At 40.0% G+C, this 16,972-nt stretch overlaps 1 protein-coding gene across 13 annotated transcripts in view; it reads right to left on the bottom strand.

Annotated features, from left to right (window-relative positions):
* The window catches only part of LOC149278695 (calcium-dependent secretion activator 1), a 144,028-nt gene extending 128,994 nt beyond the window's left edge, over positions 1-15,034 (bottom strand). For all 13 annotated transcript variants that reach the window (XM_089501853.1, XM_089501852.1, XM_089501848.1 and 10 more), the window contains exon 1: positions 14,702-15,034. In XM_089501853.1, coding sequence (XP_089357979.1) covers positions 14,702-15,034 — 333 coding nt within the window. The remainder of the gene's footprint in view (positions 1-14,701) is intronic.
* Between the last annotated feature and the right edge of the window lie 1,938 nt (positions 15,035-16,972).

Genomic DNA, 16,972 nt, shown 5'->3' on the forward strand with positions numbered 1-16,972 from the left:
TAGAGCGTATTAGTGATTTGTCCATACGATCCGTACGGAAAAAATCTATAAGAACAGTATTTCCAAGACATGTTCATTAAGTAAGCGCTGCTGACAAATCTACTATAATGTGATTGAGTTAAAAGCTGCCTTTTTTTGCTCAAGTGGTCAGATTCTGGTAAACGTGACCACTTATAGTAATCACATTTTATTTTTTTTATTTAGATTGACCCAATCATCAAAGTAAAGATGTGTCAAGAATATTTGCTGAACAATGCCTAAGACGTCTTGTTTGGACCCAGAAGGCAACATCTTAAAGGCCAATGGAAAAAGTATGAAGGGATACAGAATACAATATTATTATTGTTCTTCGAGTGAGAATCTCATAGTTATGGCGTCCAAAGATTAAATAGACCGTTTCACCATTAAGTCGCTTTGTAGCAAATGAAAACCATTTTAGAAGCCCCTAAATATTCAGGGCAAATACTTAAAAAAAATTAATTTTAAGCTTTTTAAGCAGATGTTTTTGAAACTGGTGGTTCAACCCTTATTATTTTCAATCAATAATGATCTTCAAAGTAATTCCATACTGGCCATAAATGAAAACGCGATCGCAAGACAGATATTGTCTTCGACGTTACCATGGATACAATACCGCATATTCGTATGCCATTTAAGGACAGACGCATGAGTATAATATAAAACACCGGACGCAATTAATAATCCCTTTGATAGGCGCACTTTTTGTTCTAATTTGTAAAACACGTCTACAGACACTAATTATAAGAAATTATTAATGGACGCTTGACTCATTCCCCAGGCGCTTTTTAGAATTGGGTCCATTCTGATCCAGAAATACATCTGCTGGCGAGCGACTTCTTGACCTTAAAGTCCAAAATGAATAATATCTCATTTATCGGTTTGAATGTGATCTGATCATCATTATTTTTCGATTTCTCTTGAAATAAAGGTTGGCGTAACTAACGTAAGGAACGTTCACAAGGAGCAGATCACCTCTTAATACGATTCACCTCTTAATACTTCTAGGAAAAGCTGACACCTGCCGCTTGTTAAATTGTAGCGTTCTAGTAAACGAAGAATGCTTTTCTGCCGATTATAGACCGGACCGAGGTTCTGGCTCTACGAAGTAAGCATGAAGAGAGCGTGTAGTTAAATGTTACATCAGAAAGTGTATGTAGAAAGGCATGAAAATATCAAAGTCTTAAAAAACCCCATCCTTGGCTGCATTCTAGTTTTATTCTGCTTTCCACTAATGCCAAATCCTTTTCTGCCGACTTGCGCACCAAGTGCCCGAGGCATAGTTTTACTTTAAAGCCTTTGGGGTCCAACTTTAGCTTGAGTTTGTTTGTATTCTACTTCACAACTATACCAGCGGCAAAGAGACCTAGGTTTTTAGTATATTTAGTATTTTTAATATATTTAGTATTGTATAATGTAGTCAGGGGTCGTATTCATAAGCATTCTGTAGCAATTTCATCAGTGGATTTAAGTCCTGATTGTACGGACGCCATGTTTTTTTGTTCTTGCCCATTGGAGCGATTGCTTCCTCCACCTTCTGGTCCTATGATGTAATAATGATGCTGTCGAATATATACTGCACACGCGTGGTGTCCATAATTTCATGAAAGGCATGAAAGAGAAATTGCTTGTGCTTGAAATCGGTGATTTCAAGATTGAGGTTTCAACTTTGAGCAACTTGTGAAGCTCGTTGCGTTGATGTCTAGCGAAAGCCTACATGTGAAGGACACATGCCTTGAATCCAAGCAAGTGGAACCCCTAGATGTATTTTTAATCAGAGTCTACCTTTAAGGCAGTAGTCTGTTTTTGTATACTGTAAAGGCAAAGCTGGCTTTCAGGAAAATCTGAGAAAATACTAAAGATCGGGCGCAAAGAATGTGAAAGCAGACCATGAAACGACAGTTCATGAAATATTAATCCGATCCTGCGGTCGTATGAGAGCGCTACAAGTTCCGGAATAGGGAGCTACTCAATAAATACAAAAGGACATCACAACTACCAGTAATGATAATCAGCACCTGTTGTAAAATGAATAGGGGAATCATATGCATCATTGCCTGGCTAACAATAGAATGCAATTTAATCGCGCGCAACGTCTCCTACGGTATGTTATAACGGCATATTTGCTGAAAAAGCCTCTAAACAAAGTATGGTGCCTCTTCTCATCTGTCTGGATCAGTCAATGGTGGTTTGTTCATAACGAACGTCAGATCCTTGCTGACCGCAAAGATCTCTGCAGAGGTCAAACTCAAGGTCAGGCTTCCTGCAAAAAAAAAAAAAAAGAATAAATCATCGTGCCTCCTGGAGCGGCTCTACGGAGATGTATGATTAATGATTTTCCTTGTACGCAACCGGTCATTATGTTGATTCGGATAAGATAAACAACGCTCCTCTGCAGCTCATATTAAGAATGGCGGAAGTCACAATCCTCTGGGATACTCTTGTTAGCTCCTTTTTTCTGTTCCGCTACGTCAGGCTTTTATCTCTTCCATCAGTCTGCTTGTTCACAGTACAAAGCTTTTTGTTAGTCTCCCGTCACATTTATTAGATTTATCCAGTTGTTTTATTTCCCAAGTTGCCGGATCTTTGCCGCTCCAAAGTCCTGTCCCAGTCGTCATATTGTATCTTAAGTCCTATCTTGTCCTTGGGTCAGTGTTTCTTTCCTGTGGTTACTTTCAGATAGTTGATGCCTCCTCGGGTTTTTCTCTCCTGTGGCTCTCTAATGTTTGTTTCATAGAGAAAAATATCTTTAATAGTTAAAAATTAGATTTTCTACCCTATCAAAATAAATCATCCCATGGCCATGTTTCTGTGGCTACCTGCGTCACGATGATGACGTTTAGGTCATGTGATCACTTGATCGTGATGCATGCAGAAAAAAAGAAGACTGATAGTTTTTACAGACTTTCAAATGTATCTTTTACGGCAGAAAAAGGTGAAAATGTGAGGTTTCCATGGTAACCCCCTAGTGGAATATTTTCCAGCTCTCATCCAGCAATGTTTTAATATGTTTACATATTTTATTCCATAGTTTTACGGATTACTTTCTGTACCACCTCATCATGTCTGATGTCACAGGGCCAAGGTGAAGTCTAGCATACGACAGGAATTTCACACAGAAGACCCAATATGTGATACAAATGAACACCTGAAACTGTGGAGCATAACATGCAGACATATTCAAAACTTTAATATGATGGGGTCCTTCTAAACGTCTGTACCCCAGATATTGAAATGATCCAATTATCAAGTGAGCCAGGCAACTTGTACAGTTGTGAGATTGTTTGAGATCAAGGGCTGGGACTTCTAATGGGTCTCCATGGGAGTACAGAAACATGGGGAGCTTTGGTGGGCCAAGTTTCTTTTAGGTTTAGGATCTCCACAAGGAACAGGATTATGCAATATTACATACTATGAGTTTTCCTCATATGGTCTTCTATGAGTATCATGGACATTACAGTTTCTTAATGTTTTGACTCAGTTTTAAGACTTATTGAACTTCCTTGTTGAGGTCGAGATCATTAACGGTCAACCAAATCGAGCTGTGACCCTTTCTAAAAGATACATTTATTATTCCATGCCCAGTTTCTCACTTGCCACGGGGCCTTTTAGAATTTTGCTTCTAGAATCATCGGAACGTTTTTCTTGGAAGGGTGTGATTGGGAACTGGGGTCAAAGAGACATCTCAACAAACCCTGGTGATGGGACTATTTGTTTCTCTTCCATGACATAACTTGGTCTTTCTTCTTTCAAAAATATGAGATCATGAACCATTGGGCCGCCCTTTGGTCAAGCCATAGAACTCGTGGGAAACGTTTGCAGGCAGCCCACAGGTCTTCGATAGATAGTCGGCCCTTTGGGAAAACGCTATAGCTTCACTTATACAAGAACCTATGTGAACTGCTGATTAGATTTTCATTCTGCGGCTTGTCGCGTACAGTCTGCTCACATACTGACGGTTCTCCAAACCACTTTCCTCTCTTGTCAGAAATAGAATTGATCATTATAGATTTCAGTTGGAGGAACGATCTGCTTTGAAAGTACCGGGAATTAATTTCTTTAGAGAACAAATTCAATAGCCGTAATAACTTTTTTTTTTTGCAAATGACTAATAATTTAACAAGACAAGAAGGAGAACTCTCCGAGCATCTGGTGAATATAGAAGGCATCAGAAATAATAATTATCATCAATTTCTGTGTCTGTTAATTTATTGGCCAACGTTCCAGACACTTCCTGCCCTCCAGTTCTGCGTTTTTTTCCGGTTATTCTTATACTCATATTTCTAAAATATTCATATTTGGTTAAAAGAGGAAACTATAGATTAAAAATGCCATTCAACAATATATTGTATACTTAATACAAAAAGCATAATCTTTAATTTATAATACACCCTCCGTAATTATTACAACTGCAATATTAAAAAATACATTAAATAACACAAAAAATTCCAAACCACATATATATATATATATATATATATATATATTTATTTATTTATTTTATCATCAATGTATCAACTGTTCCAGAGAATTTTTTAAACATTTTCTTTAAAGTTGAAAAATCTATTGCAAAGCACTCGTCAAGACCTAATTAAAGAGTCTTTTATCAAGCGGAGAATTTAAATTTAAGGCTTTTGAAATATTAAGTATAATCCCGGCATATTGCAAATCCACCGTAGGCTTTGAAGCAGCGAGGTGTAATCTATAGCAAAATTAGATGGCTGCCTTAAGATTCTTCAGTTTTTTGGTATCTTTTATTTAACCAAATCAAAATGATGAAAATGATGCCCCTGCCGCTACTTGTCTACATCACACTAAAAACGTGACATTTAAAAAACAACTCCATTTTAATTACAAATATATATATATAAATATTAAATAAAACAGAACGAGAAAGTGCGAAAGTCTTTTTGAGATGGAACTGCTGAATTGGCCAAGAGGAATCGGCATAAGGTTAACACGCAGAAACAAATGATAAAAATAGCAGCGTTATCCACATCTGCATATTAAACAGCTTTTTTTTAGGTGGAAACGAGGCCGTCGGATAAATAATAGAAAGCTCCAGTAATAAACGTTAAGAAAAGGGCACGGATATCTAGCGCCGGACATCGAGAACATTTATTAAATGGTATGAAGAATAAAAGAGCTCATCAGTAGAAAAAATTGAAAATGTACAAGGACGTTGCTGCTGGTAAGTGAAATATATGCAGTCACTTTCCAGAGGTTCCCTCGGCTCCTTCTATAATATCTCCAGAAAGATTTCGCTCTTGATATCATCGCACAGATTAGTGTGAAGTCTTTAGAATGTGGTGGACCGTGATTGTGTATAGGTCCGGACTGGCCATCTGGCAAATGCCATGTGGGCTGATGGGCAATGGCACCCGCACGTACATGATTTGACGTCCACTGGCCTTAAAGTGCCAGCACCCTTTAGTCATCCCCAGTCTGGCCCTGACTGTGTATATGAGGCTGCTTCAAGGCACTGGAAGTTCTGAGCGGTCCTCAACTTGTCCATTAAACATCTACACTACCCACAGACATACGGGGGACCTTCAATTATTTTGGGATATACAACTTTTGGTTCATAGCTCTGACTAGTGACGTATACTGGCCGAGGCAAACCAAGAACAGGACTAAGGCAGAAGGTCCCCCTGCTACAAAACCAGTACCTCTTGGGCGATCAATGAGCCAGTTACAAGAGGGGGTCTTTGGTTTGCCCAAAAAGCCTGTCTACTCCATAGCCATCATTAAAAGGCGCTGTGCGTCTTTAAGACACGGCACGCTGAGATATGACCTCATATCTCAGCACTCTGTCTCTTAAAGGCACACAACACCTTTTACTGTACAGAGGCGGCTGGTGGCGCTGCCCTAGGTTGGCCTAGGGATGCCTGAAAGGTGAATATTTTCCTTGCTCTCGTTCAGTCCTATTCTCTAGATTTCCCGAGCTAATGAATCAAATCATCATAAGGGACGGTGAGGTGAGCCAGATCAGAGAAGCATTTTGAAATAAAATTGCTGAATGATTGCTGAACTTTGTCCGCCTCGCCAGCTTGGGAAACGGTCCTGACTGTGCCCATGTCATGTTGCATTATTTACCAGAGAATTATTACACTTCAAAATTCTAAGAAGAAAACCCAAAATGCAAGCCCATCATACCATGATTCCGCCTCTCCTTCTAGTCCTGATATTATCAATCAACAATCAAGATCATTGTGGAAAAAAAATCTACGGTACTTAATATACAGTATACTAAAATGAGAATTGCCCTAAAAATACTTTATTTGAATTACACTAAATACTTGCATTTTTTTTAGCTGGAAATTAAATATATCAACCTAAAAAATCCACGATTGGCAAATACTATTTTTTTAGTAAGTTACATTTTTGGAGTCAGTCCGTCACATAGCATTTCAAGACTCCTTTTCACTCTTCTTTCACTTGCAAATTACTCTTTTTTTCTCTCAATATGTTGGAAAAAATGAAATGTTATGTGTAGACTGAGCTGGATTTAAATGTCATGTGTATAGATGAAGGGGCAGATTCTCGGGGGTCACACAATCTGCATCTGACCCCTTCCTATTCTCCCACCGCTGTGATCATATATAAGACTCCTAATGGGTGCTTTTGCTCCCAGTATGTTATGGTTGATATCCCTGCCTGAATGCAGGTGACAATGACAAGTCAAGGTTCCTACAAGAACTGATATTAGAGCCAACAGGGTGACACATTTGGCGAGCCGGAATCAAATCTTCACTATGGGCTATTAAGGGGTTAATGTTTCAAGAGGATGATCTACAGAATCTTGGGATGTAGAACCACAACAAGAGCTCTTAATAAATACATTTACAGAATGGAAGCGTACGGAAAATCTATTTGTAGCATCTGATGTTATCCAGTGTTTTAGTTGCTTACTAGAAAAAGTCTATGAACTCCCACGGTTGACTTGTTTGAGTTGCAATGACTTTATTCCGATATGTAATAGATGGAGAGAACGGTTCCAGAGATGGTTTGGAAGCCTCCCGGTGCGGAATCCGATAAGATTCTAATGGCGAAAACCTAACCTGTGCCATCAATGCAGCCTCTGAGTAATCAAAGGGATTTTTGGATCATTTATCATATGAACCTTAGTGTGAGAATAGGTCCTCTGCCATCAGTACGTTGACTATGGGTTGTGTATGAAGGTTCTAGTTCATAAATATGGTTTATTCACTATAACAACCAATGGAATGTTCATGGTGATCGCACCAATATTTAAAAAATAAATGATATCAATGAATGCAGTAACCATCACCAGTATCTGGATCCAGCCAGTAAATGGCGGGTAAGCCTAATGGTCCCTTGGTGAAGAATAACTTCTACTTTGGAAAATTGATCAATTTATGTAATTTTAAGGCAGAAAAATAGAGGCTAATGGAGCGAAATGTTCCATGTAGATGGAAGCTAATTTGTGTAATTTTGTTAAAATTACACAAGTGGAACGCCGTATCTTAAAATAAATCAAAAATTGCGACGCTAATTAAGAGGACTCATCGGGGTAATTTCCTCTCCCACTTCTTCAGGTCTGTAAATTGGATTCAGGAGAAGGAACCGGAATAAAAATCTCTCTGGCTGAGCCTCTCGGTTCCTTCAACTAATAGCCAAGACTGCAATTTTTTTAAGATTGTACTTCTGTTGGAGATATGCTTCCAGAGAGAGAGGGTCACGCAAGGAAAATATTAAATGTCCCCTTCGTACATGATAAGAATGGCAGGTTATACAGACTGATCTTCATACAGATACAAGCTAATGAAAGTGACTCACGAGCTCCATCTCCAAACACGCGGTCTCTTGCCAGAAAGCTTCTAATGGCGTCCCAGCTCAGATGCCGAGTGCCTTCTGTTTCCAGGCCTGCTTTGCACAGTATGTTTAATCTATCGTCAGTCCTTCCGTTGCTTGAACAAAACATCCATTATGTTACCCGCTAGCCCTCCTGTATTTAAAAAGTCCTTAAAAAAAACCCCTCTGTTTTGCAATAAAACAGCCGACAGAACTCTAGTCCTTGGGGATTCCAAATGATTCAAGTTTTCAAGACTTTTCTCTCATTGGTACAGGCTACACATTCCTTCACTTTGTCTTCTTGATGGATCCACCTGTGCCCATTTAAGAGCCAACTGGACACCTCCAACATGTTTCGAAGCTTTGAACTCTTGGGCTTTTTGATGGTAAAGTTGAGGACTATGGTGATTCTCTGTATGCTAATTCTATGACTTTATAATTATGAGCAAAGTTGTATGGAGCAAAGCAAGCCAATGTATACCAGACCTGGGGTGTTCTATGTGTTCAGTGTGTTTTCTACATGTCCAATGCAGCGAGGGAACATAAACACGCATGGGACAGGCATATGGCTCCTGACGCTAAGACAAGACCAACGACCGATGAAGGTTGGAGTCTTTAAAGCAGGCAAAACGAGTAGACAAATGGGCCGAATGGGGCCGATCTGCCAACAGGGACTATGTTTCTGTGTTTTCAGATCATCTGGGTTGGCTGCAGTAGGTATGATAAGCTACGGTAAAAAGCTGTTTTTGGGGTACCTGTGATGTCTGAAGAAGCTTTAAAACAATCAGCTTTTCCCTATAATGGAAAAAGTTACAGAACTGAAGGCTTTTTTGTATATTTCTTGGAAACAGTGAATGAATTCACAAATTATTAATCAAGGGACGTGCAATAGTCTTGTTTCTACTGATGCCAACTGATAACCAAACAAGACATTTATATACACAATAATATTTTATTAACGTTATAATGAGACTAGTCACCAGAAAATACATAATTGAACGTTGAAGATTGTCACGCAATTCCAGTAAATAGAATTCTGTTCTATAAATCAGTCGAGCTTGATGTATCATACACAATTTAATGGGACATCGAAATCCCGAACCTACTAATATATTATTGCCTTGAGTTCCGGAGAGGATTGCAATATTATTTTTAAAGCAATGCCTTTCACGGATCTCTGGCTCCAAACAGACCCAAAATGGGATAACTAGACCACGGGGTAGATCAGCTAACATATTCAGACCAGCTGTTTAAATGAACAGATTGATTTCATTTTTTTGGACCCAAAAGTAAGTATTTATTCTTCTACCCAGTGGATTATAAATGAGCAATTATCAACTTCAACATCTAAGCCCACCGGACCAAGACAAGTGACCTTCTTCTGCAAGAAGAGCCGAGTTGGCTCTGCATGTATAGATAAGTCATTGAGATGCCTTCAACGCCATACGAGAAATTTTAACTGAGTTCACAACATCTCACTTATAAATAGAAAAGCCAACATTAAATTCCAACTATTTGATCTTCAAAGCCCATCCCCAATTTAATTATTTGATATGTTTTTAGAGAAATAATATTATTCAGACGATATTTTTTTTTCCTTAGGCTTCTATGGAAGACAGGCTTCAATTGATCATTTAGTAAAATGCCACAAAGTTGCTCCACATGACCAAAGGTGATAAGACTTCCCATTATCCGTTGAGTCACCTGAAATCGTATATTGATGCGTATGCCCTGCGCTTCTAACTGACAGCGCTGACACAAGTGACAGCCGTGATGAAAGTTCGGGAACAGTTTGTCATTTAAAGTGATTTGTTCTAAGTGAAATGAAGGGGGAGTTAGGCGCGTCGATGTCATCTGTGAATGCATATTACAGAACGGTGTAGTCTTGTAGATAATGCTATGGAAAAGATAATTGGTGGATTCCATTCCTACATATACAGGAACATTCTGAGTCATTTGACTTTATATCTGACATCTGTCGACATGGCTCAGATATCTTATTATATCATTATTATATAAGCATTATTTAATATTATATATTTATTTTTTTTACAATGATGGTTTGTTTCACCAAAGGATTTTTTTTTAATTATAAATATGATTTGTTTTTAGGATACCACCAAATAAATGCTCACAATATGTGTTAGATATGTGTATATGTGCATTTTCCACATTTCGTTTAGCACTTCGAATCGTTTTGTGGTTATGTTCACTAGTTTGCGTGTAACTGAATAAATTGGTTGTGTTGGTTATGGACACTAAATGTTTTCACTTAGTGTTAAAATGTCGTTTTATTAAGATGTTTAAATTCTCAACTGTAGTAAATGCTTTTCATGGTTTATTTCACAAAATGTTTTGTGAAAATGGCTGTTTATTTTGAGTTTTGTCTTATTTAATGGCCTTTGGCTATAAGTCTAATGACATTGGGACTACGCTACCAAGAGACCGAAGGATATTGGGCACATGCCACCAATACAGCCAATTATATTGGGCAAATCATACCAAGAGATGCAATGACATTGGGAATACACTACCAAGAAATGCAATGATATTGGGCATATACCACCAACAGATCCAATGATAAAAGTCATACACTACCAAGTGGTCCAATGATATTGGGCATACACAACCAAGACAGCCAATTATATTGGACATACATCACCAAGAGATCCAATGATATTGGGCATATACCACCGAGAGAGAAAATGGTTTGGGGCATACACAACCAAGCAATCCAATAACATTAGTTATATACCACTAAGAGATCCAATGATATTGGGCATTTACCACCAACAGATGATATTAGTCATAAACGTGATCCAATGATCTTGGGCATACACCATCAATTGATCCAATGGCATTGGACATATACCACCAAGACGGCCAATGGTATTGGGCATACACCACCAAGAGATCCAAGATATTGAGCATACATCAACAGAAGATCCAATAATATTGGGCATATATTACAAAGAGATCCAATGATATTGGGCATACACCACAAATAGATCCAATATACTGTGCATACACCATCAAGAGATCCAGGTTATATATACAACAGGAGAATTATCTTGTGAGAGCATTGACAGAGGCGCTTGTCAGGACGTCAGCTGCAGCCTGGTGAGCGGTTTGTAGGATAACAATTAACAGAAAACACAAAGGGATCTCAATGTGTGTGGCGGGGGGGGGGGATAGGAGAGAAACTAGAAATATGAAGGGGGATCAAAAATGATTCAGACACATTGTTTGTTTTGTCTTTGGTCCATTCGTATTATTTATAATGGTCATCCGGTTATTGTGCTCATTTGTCTCCTGTGGGTGTGCGCAGAGGCTCTGCCCTGTTGTGAAAGTTCGCTGAACAGCGCTGAAGAGGAGAAAAGAATGCAGATTGTGAAGCAGAGAAGGGGAGAGAGAGATATTGAGACACAGAACCTGTTGTCAGAGAAGGTAGGGAGAGAATGAGACTGAGTGTGATAGAGAGAGCCGGTGAGGTTTTGTTGGTGCTCCCTCCTCACTGTCGGACATTACAAATCTAATGCAAACATTTAAATACATAAAGGGATTTAACAAAGGACAGGGGGAAAGTTTTTTTCCAAAGGAGGAGACAAGAGGTCATAATCTAATACTAGAGGCCTCACAAACGGAGCTGACCCCTGAAGCAGAACATTGATTGATAGCTCAGTTTGTGAAGAATTTCTGCAAAAGCATTGGGTTCCAATGCAGTGTGATAAGCAAGAAACCAGGGAGCTGAGATAGAAAGATAGAAACTCCTGATGGGAGGCTGTTCCACATATCTACCACCCTTTCAGTAAAGTAAAACTTCCTTCCATTCCATCAAAGCGTCTGACCCTCTAGTTTTAGATTCTGGCCTCTTGTTCTCCTTTGAAATAATCTTCCCTCCCGGGCTTTGTGAAATCCCTTTACGTATTTAAATGTTACCATTAGACTTGTGCAACATCGGAAGATGACAAAGAAGAAAGAGTTTTTGTTTGTTTTTTCCCTCGATTTGTCGCAGAAGACAATGAAAAGCTCTACAGCCCAGTCGCCCCCCGATGCATTTCCCTTGCTGGAGAGAGGGGGGGGTGAGTATTCCACATGGACGCAGTAGCTCTTTACACGCCTCAGATGCCCCCATGATGATCATCTTTAAGAAACAGTCTCCTTGCCCCACTTAAACTTAGCACCGAGTGCATACGCAACAAACAGCACTCTCTTTACGAAGCCAAGACAAACACTGCACACTTGTCTCTCATGAGACAGGCAGAGCAAACTCTCCAGAGCCCGACCAGATACGGCATCTGTCAGGTGCTATTCCAGACTCAGGCCAATAATACAATGAAATAAGGCACACGCAAAAAAAGGCTTTAACCCTTTAACTGCCAGGGGCGAGAGCAAACACTGTGTTGCTTCTGGCTCTGGAAACAAAAAAAGGAGTCATTTTTAAACATAATGCGCACCTTTTCCTCTACGTACGTTTGTCATTGAGAAATTGATGAGTCTGCGACGCTGGCCCGCTCGCACTTAACCCCTTATCTGCCCTATCCTCCCAAACAGCAGCCAAAATCTATCGCAATGCAACCAGACGGTTTTGTACCATATAAAATATTTGTATGAATGAAATCCCACTTGGATTTCCAAGATATTAAGGAATAACTACCTTGAAAACAGGAGGACAAGCATTCTACCTGCATTGTGCATGCAATTTAAATGTAAATCAGTACTGAGTTCCACATGACAAAATATATAAACCACATTTTTTTACCGGAGGAATGCTAATAAAGTGTAGATTTTGTGAAATAAATCATTGATATTGTCTCTTATTTCTCAGCGGTTTCACAAGTGCCGGTTATTGAAGGAAAATGAGCACAATAACCAGATGACCATAATAAATAATATAATTCATACATTATATAGATAAATATTATTTACAAAGAAATGAAAGCAACCGTTTTTATGTGAATCTGTGACTATATGGAGTTCTAATATTAATAAGCTATTCACGGAAAAACAGCATAATGGCATATAGTTTTCCCTGTTTATCCCTAAGCGTGAGATGCAAATAATGCAAATATCTCCATAATAAGGTCTTTAATCCAAACACGTTTGCTGTGTTTCATAAACAGTGCCCATGATTTCAAAAGCAAAGCAATTAGCTGAACAAGTGGACATGATTGATCTGAATAGGACTTTTGTGCCCCCCCCCCCCTAAATCTGGGAGATGTGAGTCCCAAATCAGTAAACGGAGAGAACTTTTTAAAAACATCAAAGAGATCTTTCGCATTTCCACTAACGCCATTCGATCAAAGGCGCTACCAGTATGAGTTGGTCTGCTCCCAGTACACAAACTTTGATGTTTTGAAATGCCATGCATCAGCCAACTTCCATTACAAGACAAGTGCTTTCAGGGCGGCTTTTAATTTAGCAAAATACCCCCCCACACACACACACACACATACTTGATGATTTCATCCTTGCAAAATCCCTTCCCCATGTTATATTCTTCAATTATGTAAATATTGTCTCTGGATCCTGCCCTATACTTTTCTATTATATAGCTGCACCAAATAAATATACTGATCAAACAGATAACTTCTGGGTCTACAGTTACACAAAATGTATTTTTTAGCTATTTTTACTCCTGCATCATAAAATGCAGCAATTCCACCTACAAAGAAGAGATACATTGAGTAAGAGATACATTGACTTCTTATTTTGTTACATTGTGTTCTAAATGATTTCTCTCCTTGTCACCTGGGAGTCAGCCTATAGGTGGCGCTGTTGCATGGACCCAGTCCTGGTGACGCCTAGGATGTAGGAGATGAGTTATGGAAGGACTCAGATATTGTGATTCTATGGCTTCTGTTGATTTATATGATCAGAGAGATGCTGCATTTACAATCAATGTACTTATCAGCCCCTCTATGGACTGGGGAGACTATTTCCAAGCAAGTAATGGGGTCCCATCCCTCAAATAAAAAGAGAGAGGGGAGAGAAAGGGAGAGAGAGAGAGATCAATGGCTCTAAATATACCCTACCACCAGATTACATTCATTATGTAAGACAGATCCCCCCTCCCCATACAGGACATCTGGTCCTTTTTACTTAAGGTGACATGCTGTTGAATTTATTGATGATTTGATCACAAACCACATTGATCTTACACTAAGCTCGCTGACAATCCTTAGTAGGTCTTCCTTTACCATGAATGATCACTGGTGGGCCTTTATATAACTGTGTTACATGGATTGGCTACACATGGTTCTGGGACCCAAATGGTTAAGTACAAATCAAGCTTACATTTTATTTGTAGGGGATTCATATATATAGGGATCAAGGCGTTAATGGAGGTGGTGGTGGAGATAGGGGTTCTTCAACAGCCCCAAGATCTGGTATAGAGGACATCTGTGGAGACTCCAGTGAAGGACATAGCTGCTGAAGAACCTCTTGGACGCAGGTCACCTTTCTTCTATAAGTTACTCGGCTTAAGATCTAAGATCTGCAAGAGGTTATGCAGCAACTTTCATATCTATATGAGACAATGGTAGAGTGGATTTAAAGCCCTTAAAGGCACAGGAGAAGTATGAGGGCCTCCTTCTTTTTTTTCTCCTTGAAAGAATAATCCTCCCCATCCCCCATTCGTTGTAAAAAAAAAAAAATTAACCCAACAGAGACCTGATGGCAGGAAACAAATCAGAATACCCTGCATGAGGCTCCATTGAAGGATCCAGGGGAATGACTTGTGCTGAGGAGGCCTCTGATACCCTAGGTGGCACACATGGCTGAGCAGATATCACCTTCCTAGGCTGTGGAGGTGCAGGTGAAGCCCTGCGTGGAGTCCCACTCCCACCCCCTATTGTTCTCCTCTTACCTTCTGCTGCCTCCTCGCCATGTCGGTGGGCTGCTTGGCATTGAAAGGGTAGGCGATGCACCTCATTACAAACACATAGAGCTGAAGCTTCCTCTTCCTCTCCTCTTCTTCCTTCTGCAATCTCTCCAGCTCTTCCTTCTCCTTCTCGCTGACCACCGATGGACTAGGGCTGGAGGGTCTCACACTGCTGCTCCGGCTACTGGGCTGGAGACCCCCGGAGCTCTCGCTGGTCCTACTGGGGGACAACCTAGTCCCCGTGGTCGGGGCCGGCACCTCCTTGCATTCTTCTTCCCCTTGGCCATCTGATTCCTCGCTGGAAGATGGGTCCAACATCTTGGGAAATCGAGGACCTCAACCAGAAGAGCAGCACAAATGGACCCCAAATGTAAGAAGAAGCTGGACGTGGGGTGGCTTGGGCTGGGCGCAGGTCCTCTCTCCAGCCGCAGCTCTCCCTGCAGATCCTGTTGAATGATACAGAGGATGAAATCAGCTCCAGCCGCCGGGGCGAAATAACGAAAGAGCTCAGCGTTCGATCAGATAGAACGCCCGACGTTGCGAGCGCTCCCTGCAATAGGCATCTTCTCCATAGGGGAGTGAACGCTTACGTGTCTATGAGCTTTAACCCTGTCCTGCCCGGCACGGGAGAACAGATAGTAGCGGTGGGGGCAGCTCCGAGGGGAAGATGCGCCGGTGCAATCTGCTAATGGGCAGCGGGGCGGGGGGGGGGGGGCTTTCGGGGTAATTGCCTCCTTCCAGCTCCTTTGTCCTCGGGCCAATAAATCGTGCGGAGGCCGGAGCTGTCCGGGGTGCTGAAGGCACTAACTGACTGCAGTTAGGGGGAGGATCTGTCTGCAGCCTCCACAGCCTCACAATCTGCCCCAACCTCGCGATCAGGGGGTAGAAATGTCTAAAAGAAATGGATAATAATAATAATAATAATAATAATAATAATAATAATAATAACAACATAATAACATAAATAAATAACTAATAATAATACTCTAATAATATAATAGTAGTAATAGTACACAATAATAAAATGAATAATAATAATACAAAAATAAAAAATAGCAGTAGTAGTAATGATAGCATCAATACACACAATTATATAATAATAATAATAATAATAATAATAATAACTAACACCCTTCTGTATTTCCAAGGGTATACATTACCTCTGCTTGCATGAAAGTGACTGGGAAACGCTTCATGCCATTAAACTGCTGTTATCGATGAAATAGCACCCATTAAGGGGTTAACCTTTTCAATGAATGGGGGAGGAGTGTTACCTTTTGGGACTCAAAAGGGTTAAACTGCAGCTGTTATTGCACTGTGAATGCTGTTGTGTACAAGTAACTGGTAAAAGTTGCCGTTTCATATAAAATTGTGCTGTCAGTTTGGGGGGGGTATTTTTTGGGGGGTTATAATGTTAAACTATATCACAATAACCACAGGTTGAAGCAATATATCATGAGATATTGGGTGAGTGGGTTAATCCTTATAGTATGAATTACAGAATTCCCCTGGGGTTGCCCCATGGGGAACAAAATCACAGCTGTATACAAATACAACTCCTTATTGCATCATTGTGTAAGTGTGTACCTGTGACCTCACCCAAACTAATGATCAGACAGGCAGCATGACCCAATTATTGTTATTTTTATACAGTAATATTACCTGTATTCTTAGTCTTGCAGTATAAATGCCTTTAACCCTTTCCGTCACGAGCCACATCTGTTTACATGTAAACAAAGGGTTACATGTAAAAACATGGACTAGAGTAAACAATCCTATTTTAATGGGTAGAGGAACATGCTTTTGTGCTGTCTTGTGTGTGTGTTTTTCAGAAATCTGATGTAAGTGTAGCCTCCGGGGATTAAAGGTACCTCTGCTGTCAAAGTGTATATCCCACCAGATGGTAGGACGCAAAATGGATTTTCTGCCTGGAAAATCCTGAGTGCTCCTTTTATTATATCCAGACACAAATGACATTGTACCTGCCCTAGAAACTGACAATTTATAGTTTGCGTACTTGGAGAGAGGGGAAGCTTGGGCACTGTCACTTTGACAAGGTCACAGAGTTTGGAACTAGAACTGGAAGCTCCGCACGCTGATAAATCACCCACCGACTAACTAAAATTATTCTTACAGCTCGAAAGGAAGAACATTTTGCCCATAATATAAATTATTTCGGCCGCAGGAGTAAATACTTCATTTTTATCCCTAACCAAAACAAGAAAACTTTTGCATTATATTTTTGTTTGCAAACTA

The sequence above is a fragment of the Sceloporus occidentalis genome, unplaced genomic scaffold, assembly GCF_023333645.1.
Source record: "Sceloporus occidentalis isolate IW3139 unplaced genomic scaffold, rSceOcc1.0.p SCAF_183, whole genome shotgun sequence".
NCBI classification, from domain to species: domain Eukaryota; kingdom Metazoa; phylum Chordata; class Lepidosauria; order Squamata; family Phrynosomatidae; genus Sceloporus; species Sceloporus occidentalis.